Genomic DNA, 27,188 nt, shown 5'->3' with positions numbered 1-27,188 from the left:
ATCTACATTTACAAGGAGTAACAACAGAGATGAGAAATGTTACAGTTCTGTTATTTCAGTCTTTTTCTAGAGGGAATAAGGAGGCTTTGTCCAAACAAGGCTTGCTTGGAGTTTTTTCCAGGCTGTTCCATGCTTAGTCCAAATATAGACAATTCTATTTATTTATTTATTATTTATTTTATTAGATTTATAAACCGCCCTTCTCCCGAAGGACTCAGGGCGGTGTACAGCCAAAATAAAAAGAAACAATGTACAGTTAAAATAAAATTAAAAAACTTATTATACAGTGTGGCCGAAATTAAAATAGTTAAGAATCTAAAAACCCCAATTAAAACCAGAGAGAAGTTTAAAATTTAAAACTAAACAATTTAAGAAAGCCCGCATTTAACAAACAGATATGTTTTTAGTTCGCGCGGAAGGTCCGAAGGTCAGGTATTTGACGTAAACCAGGGGAAGTTCATTCCAAGAGTAGCCCCACAGAGAAGGATCTTCCCCTGGGGGCCGCCAGCCGACATTGTCTGGTGGACGGCACCCTGAGAAGGCCCTCTCTGTGCGAGCGTACGGGTCGGTGGGAGGCATGCGGTAACAGAAGGCGGTCCTGTAAGTACCCAGGTCCCAAGCCATGGAGCGCTTTAAAGGTGGTAACCAGAACCTTGAAATGCACCCGGAAGGCAACAGGAAGCCAGTGCAGTCTGCGCAGGAGAGGTGTCACATGGGAGCTACGTGAGACTCCTTCTATCACCCGCGCAGCTGCATTCTGGACCAACTGAAGCCTCCGAGTGCATCTCAAATGCTAGTAATGATAGTAAATGCTTACTATCCATTAGAACTCTTCTACCTTGGTATGTTTTAATTTAGAGTAATAATTGATACCTAACAGGAACCTATTATTTTATGCTATACACAAGGGTTCTCTAACCGTGGGAATTTCCAGGAGTGTGAAAACTCCCAGAATTTTCATCAATGGTCATGGAATTCTGGGAGTTAAAGTTCATACTCCTGAAAATTCCCGAAGTTAGAAAACATTGCTATATGCAATGTTGGACCAAAGCCACTGAATTCAATTTATTGATGTCAGGCATTTTATAGGATGTGCTGTAAGTTATGAGCTTATGGGTATAGCTGTATTATTAGGGGCTTTATTTTAAGATTGCACCATAATTGCCAGAAAATAAATGTAAAGCCACTGATATTGCACATTTTTGCTGAGCCTGCCGTGATAATTGCCTTAATGACGATTGCCTTAAACAGTAGCCAATATGGGGAGAAATGCTGATCTAGCAGGAGACCCATTGTTTAGCAAGGGTACTAGTGGTTTTTTTTTCCTCTTCAGTTACCAAGAGTTCAAAGAGAGCTTCTATAAACCTCTGGAGCTGGAGTCGCTCTTTCAAACAAGGCAAAAGTGGGCGGAGGACAGTGCAGGCTGTCATTCTGGCTGAACTGGAATGGTCTTCAACTGATCTTCCTTATCTCACTCTCAGTACATGCCCAAGTAAGTGCTGGTATCATGTCTGAATTGTCATGGATATAGTTCCATTCATGTCTCTGGCACAAACATGTCCTCTGACATCATTTTAGTCTATTACCACTGCTATTGCTTATGTTGTCCCCTCAGATAAGCTTGACCAGTTAGGTTGGCAATTTGGGAATGCTCTTAAGTAGTAACAGGTTATCATCAGTGTGTTGTATTTTATGAAATGCTGCAGTTCCAGATTAATATAGGCTTACCTTTGGGACAGTACAAGATGTTAGCTCCCTGGTTTCAATCCCCAACATGCCAAGACCTCAGACAAGCATTGGGGGAGAGGTGGAGTAAGGATATAGTTGGTAGGAAGTGTGGGTGCTGGTAAGTGAACTGAGGAGGAGCCCCCAGCAAGATGAGTTTCAGATGTGGAATTCAAGCCTGCCCTAGAAGCATTTGAACAATTTGGTGATACTTGTTTTACTTTTGCAGCAGAAGAATATGTCTTCTGTGGTGATGAGAAAGGAAGCATCTGGATGTATGACCTCAGCAACCATTTGTCAGCTCTTTGTGCTACCAAGGAAGATTGCCCAACCGAGAGAATAGGGCCTTCTCAGGTATTCAAGAATATAGAGTCTAGGTCACGATGATCCAATGTTGGTTGATTCGAGTTGTAATAACAAACAAGTGTTTTCATTTCATTTATTTGACTTTGAGGTCACCCAGTGCCAAAATGTTCTGGGCAGCTTATATTTATTTATTTATTGAATTTATAAATTAAATTTATAAACTTAAAATTTTAAGAGCACACGGGTAAGCCTCAACTTATGACAGCAATTGGCATCGAAATTTCCATTGCCAAGCAATGCAGTCGTAAAGCATGATGGCGTTATTTAACAGTTCTTGCAGTCCTGATTTCCATCATTAACTGAATCCCATGATTGTTAAACGAGGCAACTTCCTGCCAGGTTTTTACAACCAAGTTCAGTTTGCAAGCAGGCTGGCTGGCAGGTAAGTGGCTGCTGCAGGGTGGAAAGGGCTATGAGGAAGGCACATTGAGGCTCAGGGAGGGTGCAAGGGGTGTATGCAAATAGTTAGTATGGCACAAATGCAGAAGGGTTAGGGGAGAGTGCATGGGTGGGGGAAGATTTACCCAAGTGACTTGCAACCTTGCCTGCTGGCTTCCTGGTTGACTTTCTGGGATACCTCCTAAATGAAGATCATATGATCCCGGGGCACAGCAATCGGCCAAGCACACAGATTATAATCATGTGTCCACAGGGATGCTGGTGGCTGGAATTCTGAGGATCAGTAATAATCCCCATTCATTTAGCATCGTCATAACTTCAAATGGTTGCTAAATAATCATTGCACATGTGCTAGCCTTGCTTTAATTGAAATTTGGGTTACATCAAACACAACCAGGCATCGATTTCCAATTTGCACTAAAATAATATTGCATTATTTAAACTTGTTCTAATCGTGATCTACCTATCTCAGTAGTAGGCCTTATCTCCTTAGCAACCATTCCTACCATTCAGGCTTCATCAGCTGCTGGCCCTGCCATCCCAAATCAGCATCATTTATCTACAATACAGTGTGCTATACTTCATTTAGTTGAAAGAATGATGATCCTCTAAACATAAAAAAAACCTCTCCCTCCCTCTCTGAAAGAAAATTAAAATTAATTCCCTGTACAGCTTTTTCCTATGAATTGGGTATAGAAGAAAAGGCAGAACCTGAGGCAGAGTCAAAAGAGGACTCAGCCTAGAATCATTATGTCCTCAAAAACTCCAAGTCCATCCGCCCCCAGAATTCTGTTGACTCTTAACTAACACCAATTTAGTGCTGATCATCAGTGGAGTAGATTCCTGTACAAAGGCATGAGCAATAAATCATCTTAACTGGAATTTAACATATGGTCCTGATTCTTTGCGCCTGACAGAGGGACAGGTTTGAGAAGATCTCCGCACAGGGATACGTTTCAGCTTAAATCAAGAAAAACTGTCAATCTTATTAGCTTTAAGATGTATGGACTTCAACTCCCTGAATTCCCCAGCCGAGATTGACAAACCTTTATGTGCCCATATATATAAATTTGACAGGATTAATATAGAGAAAACTTAGCCTTTGACAAACATCCATTGCAATTTTAAAGAAAATAGCTGATCTCCTGAACATTTTACAGTGCAATAAAATAATTTCGTGAATCTCGTGAGTTTCTGGATAAATTCACTCTCTTCTCCCACTTAGATTCTAAAGTGGCCGGAATTGAAGGCAAATGGCGAGTTGCTGACAGATGTCTTGGTGAACAACGTGGTCACAGATCCCACTTTTACATATCTAGTCGCGCTGACAGATGTCAACATTGCCGCAATATGGAAGAAAGTCTAGCTGGGTTGGGCACCCAGAAGGAGCAATCCCATTTTTTCAACCACATTTCAGTAGTGCAGTATTTGTGACTGTTCTGAGAATAATCAGGGTGGGTTAGGGATAGGGATGGGAGTTGGTGGGATGAAATTCATATATATAGATATATATCTCAATGCAAGAAAATCCAACCAAAGGTATTGGCTGGAACTAAATGAAGTTGTTGCCAATGCCGACATCTCTTAACTGTGACTTTGCTTTATTTGTGTCTTAAGTGTATTTGTTTTATAGGACAGTATTTAATAAAACTTGATACAACATAATTGAAGCACTTTTTAAAAAATATGTTAAATATATTTACTTAGGCCCCTATCTTGAAGGATCTTGGGGAAAGCTACCTATCCAACTTTGCATTGTGCAGACAGGACTGTTGAACTCACTGAAAAGAAATACTCTTGATTGTAAAGTTGTGTGGACTTGTATGTACAAGGATAATTTCATTCAGGCAATTGCATAAAGGAAGATTCCCCTTAGAGCAAACTGCAAAAAGGGGGAAGCATGAGAACCTCCTTGAGTAAAACTAATTTCATAAGGTGCAGACATAAGTAAAATTTAATTTCATAATTCTTCATCCTCTGACTCTTGGTGTAATTAACTTTGTCTACTTGGCCTACTCTTAGGGAACAATGGCAGTTCTGCAATGACATCCTTACAATTGCCTCTGGGGATACCCTGGGGATATCCTGAGGCACAGAAAATATGTGCTTGGGAAAGCATATTGAGTCAACTTCAAGTGGCTACCAAGAGAGAAGGCCGAAGCACCAACATTTTTAAAAAAATAGTGATGGAATATTTTATCATTTTTCCTACATTTGCAGAACATAATCAGTGCTATTATCTTAACTGGAAAAGGGCACCTTATACTGAATGCAGCTGTTTAATTTGGATGACTAGGTGATCTTTTCTTATGGGGAAGGGTTCTGAATAGGTACATTCCCCCTCAGCAATCACCATTTTAATGAGAATTTTCTAAGTTTTGCCTTCCTTCAACAGAAAGGCAAGTGGGAAGTGCAAGAGTTAAATATATATATAAACTGTAGCCAGCAGTAGAAGAAGAAAAACCTAAGCTTCATTCAGTTCAGAGATGCATAAAGAGTAAATCTCTGGTACTGCATGTAGTAGAGAATGCTACATTTTAAAATGTTCAGCAAACTAAAGTACATGAAGGAGGCAACCAAAATACTTGCAATACTTGCACTTAAAACAATATAGGATTCAATTCAATAGACAGTTGCACTTTACACAGGCGCAGTGGTTAGAGTGCAGTACTGCAGGCTATTTCTACTAACTTGCCCGCTGACTACAATTTGGCAGTTCAAATCTCACCAGGCTCAAGGTTGACGCAGCCTTCCATCCTTCTGAGGTCAGAAAAATGAGAACCCAGAGTATGGAGGGCAATATACTGACTCGGTAAAACCACTTAGAGCGGGCTGTAAAAGCACTGTGAAGCGGTATATAAGTTTAAGTGCTATTGCTCTACCAATACGGAAACTGAAAACTGCCCCATTCTTTAGTTAAAACTTCAGTAGGATATTGTACATAGACATACAGTTTGCCTGCATAATTTAAAAAGAGCAGTATCTTAACAGTAAGGCAAAGAATTATACCAAGGCGCATCTTGAGAAAACAAAGTAAAAACAACGGTGTATCTGAAAGAAAATCAAGAGGTATTTCTAATTGAAATGGAAAGCACATAGTATATTGTCAGTTTTAAATTAGGAGGGAGTTTCAACAACTATTTTACCATGTTTTTGCTGAAGGTATGAATCACTTCAAAAGAGCAACAATTAAGTATAATTTATTAGCCATCACATAAGCCAACTTGAACTTTCATGTAAATGATCTATATTGAAATTTCTTAGAGGTTATGAAGTAGCAAAGTAATCATAAATACATTTCTTGTAGACTACTACATTGAAAAATGAATTTTATTTACAAATATATTTGATAAACATAATCACTACTCAATTCCTTCTTGTTTGTCTTTGATGGCAACCTAAGAGAAAAATAAACACATGGTAACTGAAAAATAAAAATAAATAAATACAAATCTTGACAATTTTATTTAAGGTCTGATCATAAAAGTAGTAAGGAAAGTTTCCCTTGCAGAAAGGAGCTGCAATTATTCCAAGTCTATGCGAACTTCAAAATGCACGAGCTAAACCTAACCAGACAAAATGTATTTATTCATAGCCCACCTTTATTATTTTTACAAATAACAAGCCCTTTAATAATCCACCATCATTAAAGGCACATTGGTGAAATTATCAAAGAAGGTGCAACATTTTCTTATACTTGAGATTTTTCTCATCCTTCACAGAAAACCAAGACATGCGAAAAGTCAACACAACTGTTTAAAATACCATCTCTCTTTCTCTCTACCTAATTATTCATGGCAAGCCCCATTACTACCAGAAACACAATTTGATGGAAATGTCACAAAGGACATTAGAGGTGGGAATAGATGATGGATCTTGGAGCTTATTCAGATCTACCGGCAGTTGTCTTGATGCCTTATTCTCTAACAACTACATACTTGAATATCTAATGGGTGATAATTCCCTGATTCTGCCTTTCTACAAGGCTTAACCTGCCTCAATCTCAAAAGTTTCAAATTTCAGCACCAAAATCCATCTTGCTATTATAAGGGTAGATGCATAATTAAAGCTCCCAATGAAACGTAAGTATTTAACAGCGCTGAAATATCTCACCTAATTCCCAGACATAGCTTTAGGTTTCATCATTCTGTCTTTGGCAAGTAGCTCTCGCCCCCCCCCCCCCAATCATGTGATTGTTAGGATCTGCTGACTTACCCGGAATCTCTCCTCAAGGAGAGAGAGCTCACTGATGAGATCTGTGATTGCATTGGTAAAAGCTTCTTGGGGGCTGTAATCGGGGGTTGTCTGAACACGAATGATAATTTTATGTTCAAGGGGATGGGGGACTTTGTATCCTGCAAATAACACTTGAGGATCTTTCAACAATTGCCTGGGGAAAAATAGACAAAATTTTATTGTTAAACTTATGCTGGATGACTAAGGGCCATCCAGCATTTCCAAGAAAGCTTTGAAACTATACAATAAGAATGCAGACAGAATTTGTTTCTTGTTGCTCATTTTTAACAACTAGAAAAGAAAGTTTCTGTTTTGGTAACTATGACCATTCTTCTCTTTTCTACATATTACATACATTGTGTGTATGTTTGCACTGAGCATTGATTGAGTCTGCTGTAGCCAAAATAGCTCCATCCATCGATTAGGAAACAAAGCCACTAGTACTGAAAGATCCCAATAACTTGCAAGGTTCTACAAAATTTCAAGGGGAAAAAATCCATTAGAAAAGAGAGAAACAAAACCAGTCAAGAAGGTCATATTGAGTGTGATGATTAAACATGGAAAGTTTTAGCATATTGTGGAACAGAAAATTCTGGAAAGGAAATTAAGCTAAGGGGGGAGTTTAAATATATAAATCCTTCATTACTGCATTGTATATTTAAATTACACCACCTCTCCACATGGTCTGTATATATCCTGGGGTTTTACAAGCAAATTTGGTAGGGATACTGAAAAACTTCCACTATTGCCTTATACACTGTAAGCCGCCCTGAATCTTCGGAGAAGGGCAGAATATAAATGTAAATTTTAAAAAAATTGTTTCTGCATTTTCTTGGTAGTTGACCAATTTAATCACATTCTTTCATCAACTTTATTTTGCAAGAACAAGAATCATTGCTACTCACGATTTGATTATATTCCCAAGAGTGTGATCTTCTTTGTTGATTGTAAACAGACAAGCATTTGGCACTTTTGTGTCCTTATTTATTGTAATCCTTCAATGAGAAAGGGGGGGGGGGCGGAAGGGGGGTCATATAACCTCAGCTTGTGCAGTCTTGTCTTATAATAATCATGCAACAATGTTACAACTGTTTTATGTAAACCTAGATTATGTTAATCCAGCCTAAATAGTTCATGCTATGACCAAAACTTTCAAGGATTCTGACAGGAACTTTTGAAAACCTGCATAGACAAGTCAGAAACTAAACACAGTCCTTTTCAATGGAAAATCTAATTCTAACTCTCTCTTTACTATAAGTACATAAAGCTACCTTGGCACAAAATTGAAGTTGTTTTACAAAGCTATTTCCAAGTGGAGGCAGCATTTAGAGCCTGTCAAAAATATTTTATTCATTAGATAAATATATATTTTTCAATTTTTTTCCAGTCACTGTCATTTTTTAGGACAGGGTCCATATATTCCTTCTTCCAATTTTCTCTGCAACCTTGCTTGTGTGATAGACTGGACTAAGAAAGAGGAACTGGCTCCCAGAAAACTTCCATGGATCAGTGGGGATTAGAATCCGGGTCCGCTCCAGTATTTTAATCACTTTCATATTGGCTCTTTTTAAAACAAAGATAATGGAGAAAATCAGGTGGAGGTAACAAATGGATATTCAGCTTTATGTACTATTTCAACTGTTATCATTTTACAACAGACTCAAAGAGAGTGCAACATCTTTTCCCATGCTAACTCCCCCCCACTATTTTTAAAACTACGCTCATTCAAATGGGCATACTTAATATGGGATGTTTAGCAAACTGTCAATCTTTCTGATGCAATTGGATAGGAAGATTTTTTTCCATCCAACCAAATTTTCTTTTGTATTGCTTTCTGCTGTACCAAGTGTATAAAAGGTATTCCAAGGATTTGCCCCAGATTCCTCTTGGTCTCTCGTATTTCATAGAAATCCCCCACCCCACCCCTTTGTCAGAGTACTCTAATAAATTGTACCAAAGGTGCCTTTTTTTTTTCAAGAGGCAACTGGACTTTCTGCATAAAAAGCACCTTTGGGACATCCATGACCTGCATGACTGAAAATCTCCACAGACTCTAATAAATGATCTTCGGACTCAGTTGCTTATTGAAGAAGAGTGTGCTGAGAAAGAATCTGAAGCCCATTTGGCTATCAAAGCTAATGGATGAAATAAACATGAAGGAATGAAATAAGTATGGAAAATATTTTACACATACAAATCTCCCAGAGGCAAAACAACTGAGTTGGAAGGGACCTTCGAGGTCATCTATTCCAAGTGAATAGGTTGGTGAGCTCTTAGGATTTGCACATGTATTTCCAAAGCCCAGTATGTCTATTCTGGTGGCAGCATATAGCTAAGCTTATCTGCTCACAAAAAACAACAAAAATAAATAAATGGGGTTGGACCTGATTAGGATTTGGGTGAAATATATTTTAGGGTGGCAGGTTAGTCTGGCAAGTAAAAGGAATTAAAATATCCAGAAAGTATTCAACCTACAAAACATGCACTGTTTTAAAAACATCATACAGACCCACTCATGAAATCAACAGGAGATGAGATCAATTGAAATCTTTTTCTAAAATCTAGCATGAACCTATTTCACTGGCATTGATTTTGTTTTTTTCAAGATCTTGATGAATTTAACTTAGACTTGCCAAACAAGTAAAGCCGAGGGTTTCTTCTGGCAAAAAAAAAAACTCGCCCTCATATTTTTGGCTACATTTCTACCCCTTCTAAGGGTAGGCGGTTGATGTGAGCCGCCTTGTAAGTTTTTAAATAAATGAAGAAAATCCTTTTTTAGGAGTTCAAGGCATCACGAATAGCCCCCCCCCTCCCGCCCCATTTGCTCTCCCCCTCCTCCTCCCTCTCCTATGCAGGGGTTTGAGACAGGGGGCTAGCATAGACCTCCCCCCCCCATCCTAACCAGGAGGGTCGATTTTGGCTGCCTCCCCCCCCCCCTTTCCCCACTCCCACTGACTTTTTCTCCCCTTCGAAGAGTAAAAAGGACTCGAAGGCCGGAGGGGCATTCATCCTCCCCACTTGTTTCTCGCGAACGTTTCTCCAGCAAAGCGGCCGCTTCCGGGAGAAATATATTTCCAGGGTCAAATTTCTACGACTATTTCCGGGTTCAGGTTCCTTCTGCATCACCCAGCGGCAAGGAGGAGGAATTGCTCCATCGCGTCTACAAGCAGCAATTGGCCTCTTTTTCTCAAGAGGCTGCGTTTTAGCACCCTCTAGTGGAGTTTGGGAGCCTCTTTGGTACAGAGTAGTGGTTAAGGCACTAAAATAAAGCCGGGAGACCGTGAATTCGAATCCCACTGTAAGTGAGTTGCCCTCGGGTCAGCCAGTCTTACCCTCTCAGCCCTAAGAAGAAAGCAGTGGCTAGCTACATCTGAAATCCTGCTAAAAAACTTTGTCTTGGCAGTATCCTCCAAAGGAATACTCTGAAGTAAGGGAAGGAAGAGCATCCCATGCAGTGGTGGGTTTCAAATTTTTTACTATCGATTCTGTGGGTGTGGCATGGCTTGGTGGGCGTGGCAGGGGAAGGATACTGTAAAATCTCCATTCTCACTCCACTCCAGGGGAAGGTTACTGCAAAAATCCACATTTCCTCAAAATTTCCGCTACCGGTTCTCCAGAACTGGTCAGAACCTGCTGAAACCCACCTCTGATCCCATGCTATGGGAAGGTCAGAATAACAGAGCTAGAAGGGATCCTTCAGGACATCTAGGCCAACCCTGCCCAAGCAGGAGACCCTACACCATGTTTGACAGAAATGGTCCCTTCTTGAAAGCCTCCAGTGATGAAGCTCCCACAACTTCTGAATGCAAACTGTTCCATTGGTTGATTGTTCTCACTGTCAGAAAAATTCTTATTTCTAGGTTGAAATCTCTCCTTGATCAATTTCCATCCATTGTTCCTTGTCTGGCCATCAGGTGCTTTGGAAAATAGCTTGACCCCTTCCTCTCTGTGGCAGTCCCTCAAATATTAGAATACTGCTATCATGTCTCCCCTGGTCCTTCTCTTCACTAGACTAGCCATGCCCGGTTCCTGCAACTGTTCATCATATGTTTTAGTCTCCAGTCCCCTAATTATCCTGGTTGCTTTTCTCTGTACTCTTTCTAGAGTCTCAACATCTTTTATATAGTGTGGTGACCCAAACTGGATGCAGTACTCTAGGTGTGGTCTTACTATGGCTTTATATAGTGGTATTAGTACCTCATTTAATCTTGATTGTATCCCTCTGTTAATGCAATTTAAGATTGCATTTGCTTTTTTGGCTGCCACTACACACTATTGACTCATTTAATTGGTTGTCCCCTAAGACTCCAAGATCCCTCTCACAGTTACTGCTATTAAGCCTGGTATCACCCAGTCTATATGTGTACTTTTGCTTTTTCTTGCCTAAGTGCAAGACTTTACTTTTCTCTACATTGAATTTTATTTTGTTAATTAGGGCCTAGTGTTCAAGTCTGTCAAAATCCACCTGGATCTTGAGCCTATTATCTAGGGTTGGCTATTCCTGCTAGCTTAGTATCATCCGCAATTTGATAAGTTTTCCTTCCATTCCCTCATCTAAGTCTTTTATGAAGACTCGTTTAGTGAAGATACTGGGCCTAAGACTGAACCTTGTGGTACCCCAATGCTTACTTCTCTCCATGTAGACTTGGCCCCATTAAGAACTATTTGTTGAGTATGGTTTGTCAGCCAGTTACGAATCCATCTGATGGTGATGCTATCTATTCCATGCGGCACTAGGGATTCGAACCGCTGAACTGCCGATCTTTCGATCGACAAGATCAGCGTCTTAGCTACTGAGCCACCAGCAGCTTTCATAACACATTACAATAGCAAAATGACCACATGTACAAGGCAGTGGTGAAATCCAAATTTGTTTACTACTGGTTCTGTTGGTGTGGTTTGGTGGGTGTGGTGTGGCTTAGTGGGTATGGCAGGGGAAGGATACTGCAAAATCCCCATTCCCACCCTACTCCAGGGGAAGGATATTGCAAAATCTCCATTCCACCCCACTCTGGGGCCAGCCAGAGGTGGCATTTTCCGGTTCTCTGAACTGCTCAAAATTTCCACTACTGGTTCTCCAGAACCTGTCAGAACTTGCTGGATTTCACCCCTGGTACAAGATGACGTTATCACCACAGTGCCCTTATTTTTTACTTGTATCCCAGAGTATGACATAAATCAGTTGCCACATTTGTGTGATGACAATGACATAGATTTTGTCATTTGCAATCCCACCCGCTCCTGTGGACAGCCATGCAAAAATTTGGCACTTAGTATAGTTGATTCTCAAGGGTTTTATGTTTGGTGGTTTTGCCTGTACTTTGTACAGACAAGTATAATGAATTATGGAACTATTGATTATTCATTTAATTAGAGAGGCTGATGCATTATTATCTCTGTACTGAAATAAGTTGGAGGTCACCTTTGTTATATAGTTTGTTTGATGTAGACTTTTTGCCATTTTTTGAACATGTCCTGTTATTCCCCTCCCCTTTTCCCTTTATTTTAGCTTGCATTTTAATGTTTGATTTTGAAACTTTAATAAAGATATCTATCTGAAAAAAGAGAGAAAGTAAGAGGTGAGTTTTCAGGTCATTCTTTGTTCTTGTCTCCTTGAGCTATGGGGTGGGGGAGAACATACAGGTTTTATCATGTTTTTAATCACAAAATTTCCTCTCCAATTTACATGCCAATCCGATGTCCTTCAAAGGGAGCAACTGAAAAATGTCAGACACTGATGGAGTCCTTGATTTAAAAAAAGAAAAGCTTTATTGTACATTCAATGTTTGGGGGTCTTGAAGGGACAGAGTTGGATCAAAGATAAAAAAAATTGTGAAGCAATTTCTTCTTTCCTCTTACTTATATTAAGAACCTCACCTTCATTTGTCTTACTGGATGACCCCTAGCTCTCCCCTTGCAAAAAAAAAAAAGAATTAGACAAAAGCACCTTTTTTTCTCTCTTTCTCTCTATCACCTGACTCAAATCTTTCAGCTGCAGATTTTGTATAACCTTTGAGCAGTTTGCTGCAGTTTTATGGTGCTCCCAAAAGTTCAAATCTCACCCTGTTCTAATTCAGGGCAGCTCTTCTACGCATTGGAGCTCAGAATCCGAAAGAAACGTTGCTTCTTCAAGAAATCCACTGCTAGTGAAAAAGTTCTGTGATGAGGTGGGAAACGGGACTTGCTACTTCACAAGATCCAGGCTGCTTGCTTAATGCAACAGTGTGTGTTTTTAAAGCGACGTAAGGAAAAGTCAGAAGGAAAAAAGATGGAAGAATGAAAGGCACAGAAACTTTACCCTACCAGCCCCCCCAACAGAGTAAATGCATTGCTGTTGTGTATTATCAAAAGCATCATGAGATAGAGAAACACAGTCTTTTTTTTTTTAAAGAATTGTCCAATTCTGGTGGATGAACAGAGATAAAAGAGCCACTCTCAATGATCCACAGAAACTACAGAGGCCGAACAACTGAATTACAGAAGAAGTCCCAAAAGAGAGGTTAGGACCTTCCGAGCAAAGGGACAGTCCCTCCCATTCCATCTCAGTGGACAAAATTGCATCCAGAATGTGTAGTTGACATTCTGGGGATGTAGCAACCATTCTGCTTAAACAGGGCAAAGGTGGAGCTTGCCCACCCCCAATGATTTGTGTGTGTGTGTGTGTCTGTGTGTGTGAGAATCACGTCTGCAGTTCCACCAAGTGATTTTGATTCTGCTGGGCCATGTCAGTGGACCTGGAAACCTCCTTTTGATACATTTCTTCTAAATCGTGTAGTATCTGGAAAAGCCTGAAAGGACAGTCAGCATTTTCAGGATCTGTAGCAAGAGGGGGGGAGAAGACGAGAAGGAAGGTGAGCTAGGAAAAGATACCCAAACCAACTAGTCATTCGATATCCCTAAAAGAGGACAGCTGCAATATGTAGAAAAATCTTTTTTTTTATCAAGGACGGGGGTGAAATTCAACTGGATTGGGAGAACCGGTAGGGACAATTTGAATCACTTCGCCGAACCAGTAAAAATTACCCTTGTTGGCCCTGCCCACACCTGCCCGGTCACCTGGTCGACGCTCACCTCTTCCAGCTGCTCACTCAGCCCTTCCGGCTGTCAACCTGCCCGCCCACTCCTCCCTCCCTCCGTTCCAGGGACTACCTTAAAGGGACAGGCTGCAGCAGCTCTGCTGTGAATGGAAGGAGAAGCATTCACTAAGCATTCATTATGAGCCCTTCTCGTGCTCATACACACATTTTTTCCTACTGGGTTCTGTGGGTGTGGCTTGGTGGTGGGGGTCATGTGACTGAGTGGGCGTGAGTGACATTGAGTTGCCCACGCCCATTCAGTCACAGGAACCACCACCACCAAGCCACGCCCACAGAACCGGTAGGGGAAAAAAATTGAATGGCATAACTGATCAAGGACTATGGGTTTTTTAGAGCTAATCTTTTGGAGCAGCATTGCAGGTGAGACTGAAGGAAGCAACAGAGTACGGAAGCTAGAAGCGGACAAGGACACTCAGGGACACACGTCCTGCAGTGGTATGTGGGAAAGCCCTTGGGAGAAGGAGCAAAGAGATGATGCCTTGGGGTTGATCCGATAAGAGACAGCATATTAGCTGAAGAGTAGGCAGGGCAAGAGGCTCAGAAGAGACCCTCCTTAACCTCCCAAGATGTAAAGGAGATGGGGGAGAATTGTACTTGCAAGATTCTGTTAATGCATCTTTACAATAAAGTAGAATTAGCTCAACTGGTCATATTTTTCTGTCTGATCTACCTGGTAGGGCTGACACCAATCTTTCAATTCACTCTACATATCTATAATCTAGCTATTATATCTATAAATCCATGTCATGATAATATATACTAATATATGAATACATATATCTGTCCACCTCTGTTAAAGGTGTTGTGCGGACCCTGACCATTTTGAATCAAACCAACCTCAACCTAGCATCTCCATTTCAACCATATTATTATTATTATTATTTGTTTGTTGGACAATCAGCAGGATATTTAGACTGGACTTGGCATCTTTATCCATCTATCTTATTATTATTTAAAGGTATTAGCTGCCAACTCTGCCTAGCAATGGATTCTGGCATTAAATTAAACAATAAATTTAAACAATTAAAATTAATTAAATTGTGTACCTTCACTCTGATATTTTTCACTTTTCTCCAGAATTGACAATTCTTTATACTTTTCCCTTTGGACAGTAAAAAAGTAGAATAAAATGGAAGTTAATAAATTATACAGCAATCTTCACAGTTGGATGCATTTTGTAAATAGCACTGCAAGAAAAGGAACATTATACTATAACCACTTCAAAACTTCAATAGTTTTTCAGGTTTGTGCTATCAGACTGGAAAAAGCAGTAACTTTAAAAGCAACTTTATGAGGTTTAGACTTCAACTCCCAGAATGCCTTAGCCAGCATGGCTGGCTAGGGAATTCTGGGAGTTAAGGTCACCCCATCTTAAAGTTGCCAACTTTGAAAAAACACTGCTTTAAGCTTTTAATTTTTATCATCTATAAATGTTTCTATCAGTTGGTTTTACTAAAATCCACGTTAGGATTGCTTTCTCTGAAAAACAGACAACATAACCCTAACCCTTCTCATCAGTGTAGTCATATAGAGCAGGGGTCTCCAACCTTGGCAACTTTAAGACTTGAGGACTTCAAGTCTTAAAGTCCCCAAGTCTTAAAGTTGCCAAGGTTGGAGACCCCTGATACAGAGCATTTAGAGCACCTCTCTACAGCATTTCAACTGTAATTCCTTTAACTGTTTTCCTTTTCTTTATAAATCTTGGTTGCAAAAAAGTTCCACCCTCAGCTGCGTGAAATCATAAACTCAATTCCCTAAGTGCTAATTCGTGCAGAATATAACAGAATAACAGAGCTGGAAGGGACCTTGCAGGCCATCTAGTCCAAACCCCTGCTCAAGCAGAAGACCCTGTACCATTTCTATCCAATCTCTTCTTGAAAGCCTCCAGTGATGAAGCACCCACAATTTCCGAAGGCAAGCTCTCCCATTGGTTGATTGTTCTCACTGTTAGGAAATTTCTCCCTAGTTCTAGGTTGAATCTCTCCTTGATCAGTTTCCATCCATTGTTCCTTGTCTTGCCTTTGGGTGCTTTGGAAAATAGCTTGACCCACCCCCCCTCCTCTCTCTGACAGCCTCTCAAATATTGGAAGACTGCTATCATGTCTCTCTCTCCTGGTCCTTTTCTTCACTAGACTAGCCATGCCCAGTTCCTGCAACCGTTCTTCATATGTTTTAGCCTCCAGTCCCCTAATCACCCTGGTTGCTCTTCTCTGCACTCTTTCTAGAGCGGTGATGGCAAACCTATGGTACGCGTGCTGGAAGTGGCACACAGAGCCATCTCTCCAGGCATGCCAGCCATCACCCGTTGCTCTTCCGGGTTCCGGCTAGTTGGTCTTCGCATGCGCATGAGCATGTGACAGGTGTGCATGCACATGCTGGAAACCGGAAGCTCAGAACTGCTCTTCCAGTTTCCGACGCTCCCATACGTGCGCACCAGGGAGCTGCTCTTCCAGTTTCTGGCACACCCCCGCACACGCGTGTTCCCATTTTGGCACTTGGTGCCGAAAAGGTTTGCCAACACTGTTCTAGAGTATTTGATTGAGGATGATTTTATTCTACTAATTGGCGTTATTTCTTGGCAACTACACAGTCTTCTTTTAAACGACTCATGTAGCACCATCCAGGCCCATGAAGAATGAAAAGCCAAAGGACCTCCGTTTTACAAGAATACTTCAGCATTGGGTGAGCAAGGCATGGTCAGTCAAGTCACCTCATTATTTCTTGAGTTGCAAGCAGATGCTGGAATATCAGCTGAGCCTCTAAGTCAGGATCCAAGGGATCGTTCCATTCCCGCAGAGTAACTCCATGCCGGGTTTTGTCACAACCAAGACCTTCAAAGCAAAGAAGGGAGCACTGAACCCACTCTGTTCCAATTTTGGGGAATTATCTTGCTGACAAAGAAACCTACATAGTCCCAAGCGGAAGTGGGTTTCTGCAGGTTCTGACCAGTTCTGGAGAACCGGTAGTGGGAATTTTGAGTAGTTCGGAGAACCGGTAACTACCACCTCTGACTGGTCCTGCCCCCATCTATTCTCTGCCTCCCAAGTCCCAGCTGATCGGGAGGAAATGGGGATTTTGGAGTAACCTTCCCCTGGAGTGGGGTGGGAATGGAGATTTTACAGTAACCTTCCCCTCCCATGCCCACCAAGCCATGCCACGCCCACCAAGCCACACCCATAGAATCTGTAGTAAAAAAAATTGAAACCCACCGCTGGTCTCAAGCTATAGGTCAGAGATCTTCAAATTTGGCAGCTTTAAGACTTGTGGACTTCAACACCCAGAATTCTCCAGCATAGCTGGCTGGAGAATTCTATGAGTTGAAGTCCACAAGTCTTAAAGCTGCCAAGTTTGAAGACCTCTGCTATAGGTAATCCTTGACTTAACAACCACAACAGGGGCCGGAAAATTCATTGTTAAGTGATGTGATTACTATGTGAGGCATCACATGACCTTATTTTACTACTGTTTTTACTGTAGTCTTTCTATGACTTGCCAGTCATTAAGTGAGAATCCCAGAATGTGCTTTATGATCTTCTTTGCTGGCTTTCTCATTGACTTTGCAGGTGAGAAGCAAATGGCTGGGAAGGTTGCAAATGACGATCATGTGATCATATGACTATGGCAACTGTTGTAAATGTGTGACAATTGCTCAGCATTTGAATCATGATCAGTGGCTGCAGGGATTCAATGATGGGCCGGTCACAAGTACTTTTTTACTCCTTGCAGTCCTTTCCATCCCCATCATCCAGTCAGAACTGAAGAAACTCCTTGGATGAGAAGCGAAACGTCTTCAAAAGAAAAACCAGAAAGTCCAACTGACTCTTGAATGACTGAGTATCCATGACCTGAATGACTGAGAATTTTCATAGATATTTATGGTCTAGAAAGGACCATCGTAACTTTAAATGGTTGGCAAGTGAGTGATGGTTACACAAGGAGTAGCTGTACATTTTTCTTTTCTATATTTTTTCTTTTTTTTAAAAAAAGCCCTCTATATCTTGATATATATTAACATAAGGAGAAAACATTGTGATACAAATTCCCACACCCAGAAATATGGGAGAGAACGAAGGCAGTACCAAAGTAGCATTTTCCAAAGTATGCAATACCTGCTTTGTCCTTTAGGTGGCAGCAGCTCCATTTGTCTCCCCTGAAAACTCCTGGGTGGTAGGAGCATAGCATTCCCGCGTTGTCCCCACAGACTTTCCGCAAGGCTGAGAGCCACTGGCTCAGCTCGTTCACACACTGTAAAACAAGGCAAGGCAGAGAGACGTCAATGCCATGGATTCTTCTGACTGGATGTAGCCAGGGCCTTTAATAACATATTCCCCCTTTTTCTGCCCTACTTCTAGAGAGTGATGGGGAACCTTTTCGGCTCGGAGTACCGAAAAGGGAGCGCGCGCGTCTGGGTTGCAACCTGGAAGAGGAGCTGCCCAGGGCCCATGTGCGCGCCTGAAAATGAACTTCTGGTTTCAGCCGGCTACTTTTCCAGATTTCTGGCACGCATGCGCACGTGACAATCAGCTGGCTGGTGCGCATGCTCGCACAGGAAAATGGAAGACCAGCTCTTCTAGTTTCCGGCACTGCCACATGCAAAAAGGCTAGCTCAGGGGTCTCCAACAACTTTAAGACTTGTGGACTTCAACTCCCAGAATGTTGTGTCTTGCCCGCTCTCACAGCAGCCGGGGCCTTCTTATCTGGAGGAATGTATGCCTCCCGGCCCCAGTCCTGGCTCCATGCCCAGACAAGCTGAAGAGGAGGGGGCATCTCCCGGCCCCAGCCCTGGCTCCATGCCCAAGCAGGCTGCAGAGGAGGGAGCGCCCCCCGGCCCCAGCCCTGGCTCCATGCCCATGCCCAGGCAAACGGCAAACGGAGCAGCTAGACCCCTCCCCCTCCTCCATAGCATGTGAGCCTGAGGAAAGTTTATTTCCAACAGCTGCTGATTGGAGTGACCCTCGCATCAGAAGACTGGATAGGCGGAGGCAACAGAAGGAAGGGAGGGGCAGGCCTTAATGAGTGCTGAGTCATGGAGCCACACCCCATGGCCTATATAAAGGATCTGCTTTCTGGCAGTCTCTGAGTCAGGCAAAGTCGAACTTATCTTGCTGAAGTCACTTACTGGTCTCCTGCCTGCTCTGAGGACTTTGCTAGGACTTTGGGCAGAGCTGCAGAGGCAAGCCTGATTCGGATTTCCCTGACCCGGCCGTCAGCGGAGGAGTGGGACACGACACAGAATTCCTCAGTCAGCAAAGTATTCTGGGAGTTGAAGTCCACAAGTCTTAAAGTTGCCAAGGTTGGAGACCCCTGGGCTAGCTGATCATCGCTTGTGCATGCGCGCCAGAAACCCAGAAGAGGAACAGGTGACGCCGTGCGTGCCAGGCGACATGGCTCCACCTGCCACTTCAGGCATGCGTGCCATAGGTTCGCCATCACGGTTCTAGGGAAACAGATTCTACAAGGCCCAGGCTGTGGGTTTTGCAGTGCTGCATAACCCCCACGCTTGCTTGACCAGGGAAAATAGCAAGTCAATAGAAAGCAGAGTGGACATAAAAATCAGGAAGCCAATGTTGAGCTACTTTCAATTCCCTTAAAAGAGACACACACCTTCAATCTTGTTCACTATGACATTCGTAAACGAGAGAAAAGAAATGTAACAGGATGCTTGAGCCCGTGGTTAATACTTAAACCATGCATATTAAAATTAACCAATGATAAAATGCAAATATAGAATGGAATTACAACCAGATTCACACCTAATTCATTTATTTTCCAAATTTTCAGTGAAGCCATTTGATGCAATGGTTTCAGTCTAATTAAATGTCAATGCTTAATATAGGTCCAGTCAACTGCAAAACTGATTTAATTGACCCAGTGTTCAAAGAAGATTATAATTAGCTAGAGACAGATCATTTCTTTTTTGGGGGGATGGGGTTAAATTAATTTAATTAACTCTTTTCATGGTATGTAAGCTACTTACTGGAGGACTACTTGGCCTTGTATCAGTCATTATTGAGACAAAGACCTAGACAGGAACTGCAAAAATGGAATTTCTTTTGATACTCTGTGTCTGTGGTCATTTGTTTTCATCTACTGCAGTCAAACCTTTCCATGGTGGTGTTCAGTCTAACATAAACATCATCAATGAGTCATCCCAAATTAGCTATTGGCTCACAGAGCTGAAATTATTGAGGTTAACCTTAAGCCTAACTGATGCCTGGATCTGTCAGGCCCGGAAGTCATCTTTTGCATTGGGCCTTCAGGCTTGTCACATTTAGTGCTGTGGGAAACTGCAAGGAGGGATTGTATGGAGCCAGGGTGATATATAGTCATAATAACATTCTTTTCTCAGGGAGTCAAGGACATCTTGCCTTGCACCTGGAAGGCTAGAACTGAGAGGCATTTCCAGTTGGGACGGTGCTTGGATTGGACCACATGATGGACTTGTGAGTATTGAGCAGGGACTTGGACTTTCCTTTGGGTGGGGAAAACCTGGAAGCTTTCAGATTTGGGTTTTCCCAGATGTGCCAATATGACATCTCTAATAAAATGGAACTTTGAGGGAACTCAAGCCTCAGAGTCTTCTTTCGTTGGGGGTGTTACTTGGAACCCTGATATTAACCCGAATCTCTTTTAAAAATTCAACCAGCTCCCCGAATACCAGGGTGCTGTCTGGGGTCCTGAGCCACGAACGCTGACCCGAAACCGAGCAGCATGAAGACTCAGGGAAGATGGGACAGGATCATTTTCACAATGCAAATAAGGCCTATGCTATTGTTAAATTTTCATAAAGCGTAAAGTGTCTCTCAGCTTAAATTCATCTCCTGGTGAATTCATTGATACATCCAAATACTTTTCTTGCAGCAGAATGAAGTTAGTTTCCTGCTGTCTTGTTTGAGGGCATTTTGACTATAGCCCTGAGCAGGGGTGGGTTCTACTTACCTTTACTACTGGTTCGCAACGGGGCTGCACGCGCATGCACAGAAGCTTCCAGATAACATCCGGGTCAGTGGGCAGAGCCTCACACCGGTTTTACTACCGGTTCTTGCAGACCGGTCCGAACCAGGGGCAACCCACCACTGGCCCTGAGATTTCCTAGTGGTATCCCTTCCAGGTATTTACCAGACCTGACTCTGCTTAGCTTCTAAACCTAGACAAAGATGCCCAGGTGCTATACCTGTTGGGGCAAAGTATCAACGGGGGTGCTTTTTTGTTTCCCCTTAAAACATTTCGATTCCCTTGCATTTTATTTGAAAGCATCTCTCAGTTTTGCAGATGTGAGAAACGTCTGGATTGTACGTATTTATTTGTCCGATTTATATAGCTGCTCATCTCATAAAACAAGTGGCATGTTGTGTCTATCATTACAACTTCTCTCATGGGGTCACCCAGATAGATTCTTGCTTCTCCCTTCTCATCCAAACAAAATGTGACTTGTATCTTCACCTTGCACTGCAGGTAAGCTGTGTCGTCTTGCCCAGCATCATTAGTGTAGATGATCTGCATGACATGAGAGATACCAAAACTTTTCTCCTCGACTTTCTCAGCTGCCCGGATGCTACTCAGTGGCACAAAGGAGCTTTTCTGAAAGGAAATCCCATAAATATACATTCAAGAAACCTTGAGTCAAATGGAAACAAACTTTGTTTTGCATTTGTGAATCCAACCAAATGCTTCCAACAACCCTTTCTCCTAGTAGCCACTAGTATTCTGGAGAAGACTGTCTCTAATCATGGATATTCTATATCAGGGCTCTCCAACCTTAGCAACTTTAAGACTTGTGGACTTCAACTCCCAGAAACTCTGGGAGTTGAAGTCCATAAGTCTTAAAGTTGTCAAGGTTGGAGACCCCTCTTCTATATCATCACAAATAGGTAATGCTTAGAAGTAGAGCTTCCTTCCTCCATCAATTTGACAAACCCTCTTTTAAAGTTTCCCTCAAATGGAAAACACTTAAAAAGGTAAAGGCAGGGGTGGGCTGCTGGGGGTTCGCAGGGGTTAGGAAGAACCTCTAGCTAAGATTCTATGCAGTTTGGAGAACCTCCAAATACCACTCCTGGCTGGCCCCACCCTCCCCTCCCTTCCCTGGAGTCCCCACGCGGCCCGTTTTGGATGCAGGTAAGTGCAGGGCAAGTGCGGAGGCTCAGAAAGGGCAAAAATCAGGCCTACCAGAAGTTCGGGAAGTAAGGGCCCGTTTCCAGCCTCCAGAGGGCCTCTGGAGCCTGGGAAGCCATTTTCGCCCTCCCAGAGGCTCGAGGAAAGCTTCCAGAGCTTGAGGAGGGCAAAAAAAAAAAACCTGGTGCAGGAGGCCAACTAGCCACACCCACCATGGTCACACCACCCAGCAACCAGGCAGAGAACCCCTTGCTAAAATTTTTGAAGTCCACCCCTGGGTAAAGGCAAAGGTTTCTCCTATCCAGTCATGTCTGACTCTAGACAGTGGTGCCCATCTTGGTTTCTTAGCCAAAGGGAGCCAGCATTGTCTGAAGACACTTCCGCAGTCATGTGGCCAGTGTGACTATACACCGAGGTGCACATAACATCTTTAATCACTGAGCTACCGTGTTCCCTCAAACACTTAAATCTATCCCAAAATCATCGCCACCAAAGATGTTAAGTGTGCCTGTTGGCCATCCAGAAATGTTCTTCCCGCTGTAGTTGAAACTTGGACTATTGGGCTGTCATATGCCATTGCTAACAATCGATTACATTCTGAGCTTGCTTGAAAGTTATTCTTCTTCAGCACAATAGCAGCTGCTTCAAAATCACATCATGAGTTTCCTAGCCGAGACTTGAATTCAAATCTCTGCACTCCTAGTCCAACTTTCTTATACGACATTGCTTCAAGGGCTTCCAAGATTTGAATATGTGCCATCAGGTTATATTTGTGACTACGTAGGTAGATTATATCCACAATGATCTATCCCTAACCTGATCTTTTAAGTCTCCCAATGGTGCCCCCATTGCAGTGGTGAAATCCACTTACCTTCGCTACCGGTTTGGGAATGGGAGCGTGCGCACCTCTTCTGCGCATGCACAGAGGGTCAAAAAGGGGACATAATGACGTCCCGGCCTGTGGGCGGAGCCTCCCACCGCTAATGCTACCGGTTCGCGCAAGCCAGATAGATCTGGCCGCATTTCACCATTGCCCTATTGCAACCGAAACTGAATTCAGCTCAGCATCTTCAACTTCTCTTTCCTTCTACCTTTCCCAGAAATGGTACCTTTTTCAGAGAGCTCAATCTTCACATAATAGTAATAGCAATAGGACTTGGACTTATAGACAGCTTTGCAGAGCTTTACAGCCCTATCTAAGCGGTTTACAGTATCAGCACCTTGCCCCCAACAATCTGGGTCCTCATTTTACCCACCTCGGAAGGATGGAAGGCTGAGTAAACCTTGAGCCCATCAGGATCAAACTCCTGGCAATGGGCAGAGTGAGCCTGCAATATTGCATTTTAACCACTGCACCATCACAGCTCTAATGTGTCCAAAGCAGGGGTGAAATGCTCCCGGTTCTGACCGGATTGCCCGATCCAGTAGTGATGGCAGCAGGTGGTTCGGAGAAAAATCATAGCAAAAATCCCTGCCCTCCCCATGCCCAGCTGAGTTATGCAATCATCAGAAGTTGTTTTTTTTTTACTTTTAAAAGCATTTTTTCTTCAGCCAAAAAAATGCTTTCAAAAGTAAAAAGAAAAGCCTCTGACGATCAGGCAACTCAGCTGGGATCATCAGAGGCTTTTAAAAGCATTTTTTCTATGAGGTTGTAAAAAAAATGCTTTTAAAAGCCTCTGGCAATCCCAGCTGAGTTGCCTGATAGTCAGAGGCTTTTCTTTTCTTTTAAAGGCAAAAAAAATGCTTTTAAAAGAAAAGAAAAGCCTCTGATGATCAGGCAACTCGTCAAGAGGAGCCTTTTAAAAGAATTTTTTCTACAACCTCTTCAGCCCAAGAGGTTGTAAAAAATGCTTTTAAAAGCCTCTGATGATCAGGCAGCTCAGCTGGGATCGCCAGAGCCTTTTAAAAGCATTTTTTCTACAACCTCTTCGTCCAAAGAGGTTGTAGAAAAAATGCTTTTAAAAATAATTTTTTAAAAAAGTTGGCCACACCCACCCAATCACATTACCCCCAGCACCACCAAGCCACACCCACAGAACCGGTAGTAACAAATTTTACATTTCACCCCTGGTCCAAAGTAGGATAATTTGAGGGTGGCCATTTGGTTGCTGCTTTGGGGGAAGAGACCTAGGATGACTGGCTAGCCTTCATGGGCACTCCTGCTTGGACTCCACAATTTACAGAGGGTTTCAAAGAAAAGTGATTTCAGCAAGGACCATGGCCAGAGCCTCTGGTAGTGGCCAATCTCTATCCTTTACCTACCTTAGAGTTGGGTGTCTTGGCACAGGTGAGAGCCTCATGTGTTAATGAGAAATAGAGCTTCTTAAAGGAGAACGAGAGGAGAGGCCCCTTGCTTCTCGCCTTGTGGATGAACAGGTACCCTTCTTTGACAACCTGAGGTTGCAGGGAGATGGGCTTCTGCAGGTCTAACTCTGTAACTCAACATCGGCAGCAGTGAACGCAATATACGCGCATGGGTTTTGAATGAGCAGGAAATAATAATAACACTGGTAATACCACAAGTTGGCAGAAAATCATGAGATACCATCCGCTGCCCTCATTGCTAACCTCGGTCCTGTGCTGGCTTGTTGCTAACTGGGAATGTCCCTGCAAGGTGTCTTACTCAAAGCCATTAGTGAAGCCACCTGGCTTTGTGGTCCTCCCCTCTTTGGATGATGCCAAGGATGGGAAACCAGGCTCATCCACAGCAGGTTTGCTATTTTGGTGATCAGCTTCGTTTTTGTCCTTGGGATAAAAAGCCCTGCAGCTTTTGTATATGCATGAGATATCACAACACATACGAAAGGATTGTAAATCACATTTTTTCTGAGGCTGTCATAACTCTGAACTGTCGTTAAACAAACGGTCATAAGTTGGGGACTGCCATACTAAGAAAGAAATGGGAACAGGCACTAAATTTCTGAGATGGCTCAGAGAAAACACTCTGCTGCTTGCAGTAACCAGAACGTTTCTTAATTTCTTTGGTTTTATCAAATACTTACCATCTTTCTCCTCAATGTCAATGAGCTGCAGGATGAACTGCTTCATCTGAGCCACACCGCGTTGAATGGTGGCTTGCAGAGGGGCCATCCACGCTTCCTTGGTGCGGCTGATGCTGTTGTCCATGTTCCCCACGTTTTGGACAGCCTGGCCCAGCAGAAAATCAGAACAAGTCATCACAACTCAAGAACAAGCTTCACCCAGATTGAGAGAAAGCCAGAATGGTTTGCAGCGGAGAGAATGCTGGGACTCATGAGATGAAGGGGACTGAGATTTAAATAGCCATCTAATCCAATCCAATCTGGAGTCATGTTTAGCTCAAGGGGAGAGGAGGGGGAAGGGAGTGGGGAGGAGAAGGGGGAGGGAGGGGGAACAAGAGATGGAGAGGGGAACAGGAGAGGGTGAGGATAGGGTAATGGGGAGGAGGAGAGGGAAGGGAGGCGAGGTGAGGGTAGGGTAATGGAAAGGAGGAAGGGAGAGGGAAGGGAGTGGGGAGGAGAGGTGAGAGTAGGGTAATGGAGGAGAGGTAGAGAGGGAACAGGAGGGTGAGGTTAGGGTAATGGGGAGGAGGAGAGGGAGACAGGAGTGGGGAGGAGGCAAAGAGAGAGAGAGAAGGGAACAGGAGAGGGTGAGAGTAGGATAATGGGGAGGAGGAGAGGGAGAGGGGAAGGGTAGTGGGAGGAGAGGGTGAGGGTAGGGTAATGGGGAGGAGGAGAGAGACAGGAGTGGGGAGGAGGCAAAGAGAGGAGAGAGGGTAACAGGAGAGGGTATGGGTAGGATAATGGGGAGGAGAGAGAGGAAAGGGAGTGGGGAGGAGAGGTGAGGTAGGGTAACGGGAGCAGGAGGGAGACGGGAGAGGGAGGAGGAGAGAGAGGGAACAGGAGAGGGTGAGGTAGGGTAAGTGGGAGGAGGAGAGAGGGAACAGGAGAGGTGAAGGTGGAGTGAGGAGGAGGAGGAGAGGAAAGGAGGAGGAGGAGGAGGAGAGAGAGGAAAGGGAGAGGAGAGGGAATGGGGAACAGGAGGGTAAGGGAGGGAGTGGGGAGGAGTAGACAGAGTGGGAGAGGAGAGGTAGAGAGGGAACAGGAGAGGTGAGGTTAGGGTAATGGGGAGGAGGAGGGAGACAGGAGTGGGGAGGAGGCAAAGAGAGAGAGAAGGGAACAGGAAAGGGTGAGGTTAGGATAATGGGGAGGAGGAGGAGAGGGAAGGGTAGTGGGAGGAGAGGTGAGGGTAGGGTAATGGAGGAGAGGTAGAGAGGGAACAGGAGAGGGTGAGGATAGGGTAATGGAGAGGAGAGGTAGAGAGGGTAACATGAGAGGGTATGGGTAGGATAATGGGGAGGAGAGAGAGGAAAGGGAGTGGGGAGGAGAGGTGAGGTAGGGTAACGGGAGCAGGAGGGAGACGGGAGAGGGAGGAGGAGAGAGAGGGAACAGGAGAGGGTGAGGGTAGGGTAAGTGGGAGGAGGAGAGGAGAGAGGGAACAGGAGAGGGTGAAGGTGGAGTGAGGAGGAGGAGGAGAGGGAAAGGAGGAGGGGAGGAGGAGAGTGAAAGAGGAAAGTGAGAGGGAGAGGGGAATGGGGAACAGGGAGGGTAAGGGGAGGGGAGTGGGGAGGAGTAGACAGAGTGGGAGAGGGAGAGGGGAAGAGGAGAGGGGGAGGGAAGGGGGAAAGGGAAGGAAAGCAAGATGAGATAGAAGTAAGAAACTAGAAAAGAGAACAGGGACGTTTGACAAAGGAGCCCTTTTGGACATTATCAGGCTATTAAGAGCATCTCTTCTGGGACAGGTCTTACCTTGGCCAGCAAAAGCAGAGCCCGGCTGATGTGAGCATCGGCGTGCTTCTCCCGAAGGTGGAAGAGTTTGGGGGACATAATGGCTGGAGAGAAGAATCGTAGGCAGAGGAAGCTGGTGATGGCAATGAATTTCACATTCTGCAAGTGCAGAAGGATAGAGTTTTTGAAAAGGGATGGAAAGAAACCAAGGACAAAAGCAATCTGACAGGCAATACCAAAATCTCTCTGGTTGGTGTCTCAGAGAAAAGGAGAGTGGTAAGAATAAGATAACAAAACTAGAAATAAAACTAGCCTTTCCTTAGGATAATAGTTAAAAATATGATCAAATCCATGCTAGATTGTAAGATCCTGCTGCTTTTCTTCCCACAAGATCTCACAAGTTGCCTTACCTGACAAAGAAGTGGAAGATTTACAAAAGAATTTGTCATTACATGAGCATCCAGCAGTCTTACATATAGGAAAAAAG

The 27,188-nt window shown here is 43.3% G+C and overlaps 3 protein-coding genes across 7 annotated transcripts in view; 1 reads left to right on the top strand and 2 right to left on the bottom strand.

Annotated features, from left to right (window-relative positions):
- The window catches only part of LRWD1 (leucine rich repeats and WD repeat domain containing 1), a 53,217-nt gene extending 47,522 nt beyond the window's left edge, over positions 1–5,695 (top strand). For all 3 annotated transcript variants that reach the window (XM_058164358.1, XM_058164359.1, XM_058164360.1), the window contains 3 exons: positions 1,334–1,492; positions 1,955–2,079; positions 3,716–5,695. In XM_058164358.1, coding sequence (XP_058020341.1) covers positions 1,334–1,492; positions 1,955–2,079; positions 3,716–3,856 — 425 coding nt within the window. In that variant the 3' untranslated portion in view covers positions 3,857–5,695. The remainder of the gene's footprint in view (positions 1–1,333; positions 1,493–1,954; positions 2,080–3,715) is intronic.
- On the bottom strand, positions 5,675–9,817 carry POLR2J (RNA polymerase II subunit J). Its single transcript, XM_058164366.1, has 4 exons — positions 9,683–9,817; positions 7,632–7,721; positions 6,706–6,880; positions 5,675–5,888 (listed from the first exon to the last, which is right to left on the bottom strand). Exons 1-4 carry the CDS (start codon positions 9,733–9,735, stop codon positions 5,853–5,855), a joined length of 354 nt encoding a protein of 117 aa, XP_058020349.1. The 5' UTR covers positions 9,736–9,817; the 3' UTR covers positions 5,675–5,852.
- A 2,645-nt stretch (positions 9,818–12,462) lies between these two features.
- LOC131188794 (ras GTPase-activating protein 4-like) overlaps positions 12,463–27,188 on the bottom strand; it is a 90,896-nt gene continuing 76,170 nt past the window's right edge. For 2 of the 3 annotated variants that reach the window (XM_058164353.1, XM_058164355.1), the window contains exons 14-21: positions 26,723–26,860; positions 24,938–25,082; positions 24,198–24,367; positions 21,267–21,404; positions 17,933–18,068; positions 16,534–16,654; positions 14,870–14,925; positions 12,465–13,542 (exon numbers count right to left, since the gene is read on the bottom strand). In XM_058164353.1, the coding sequence (XP_058020336.1) occupies positions 13,406–13,542; positions 14,870–14,925; positions 16,534–16,654; positions 17,933–18,068; positions 21,267–21,404; positions 24,198–24,367; positions 24,938–25,082; positions 26,723–26,860 (1,041 nt within the window). In that variant the 3' untranslated portion in view covers positions 12,465–13,405. Of the gene's footprint in view, positions 13,543–14,869; positions 14,926–16,533; positions 16,655–17,932; positions 18,069–21,266; positions 21,405–24,197; positions 24,368–24,937; positions 25,083–26,722; positions 26,861–27,188 lie in introns of all 3 variants that reach the window. The other variant, XM_058164354.1, reaches the window with a different exon arrangement.

This window comes from Ahaetulla prasina, chromosome 1 (genome assembly GCF_028640845.1).
Source record: "Ahaetulla prasina isolate Xishuangbanna chromosome 1, ASM2864084v1, whole genome shotgun sequence".
Lineage (NCBI taxonomy): Eukaryota > Metazoa > Chordata > Lepidosauria > Squamata > Colubridae > Ahaetulla > Ahaetulla prasina.
The sequence above is the reverse complement of the archived record's forward strand: the minus strand, read 5'-3'. Positions and strand labels throughout refer to the sequence as shown.

What these genes read in the sequence shown, in the direction of transcription:
- POLR2J (XM_058164366.1), bottom strand. Translation starts at nt 9,735, where the DNA reads ATGAATGCCCCTCCGGCCTTCGAGTCCTTTTTACTCTTCGAAGGGGAG. An exon ending in CTCTTCGAAGGGGAGAAAAA is followed by an intron (nt 7,722 to 9,682) that starts GTCAGTGGGAGT and finishes TTCTCATTGAAG; the next exon opens with GATTACAATAAATAAGGACA. An exon ending in CTTGGGAATATAATCAAATC is followed by an intron (nt 6,881 to 7,631) that starts GTGAGTAGCAAT and finishes ATTTTTCCCCAG; the next exon opens with GCAATTGTTGAAAGATCCTC.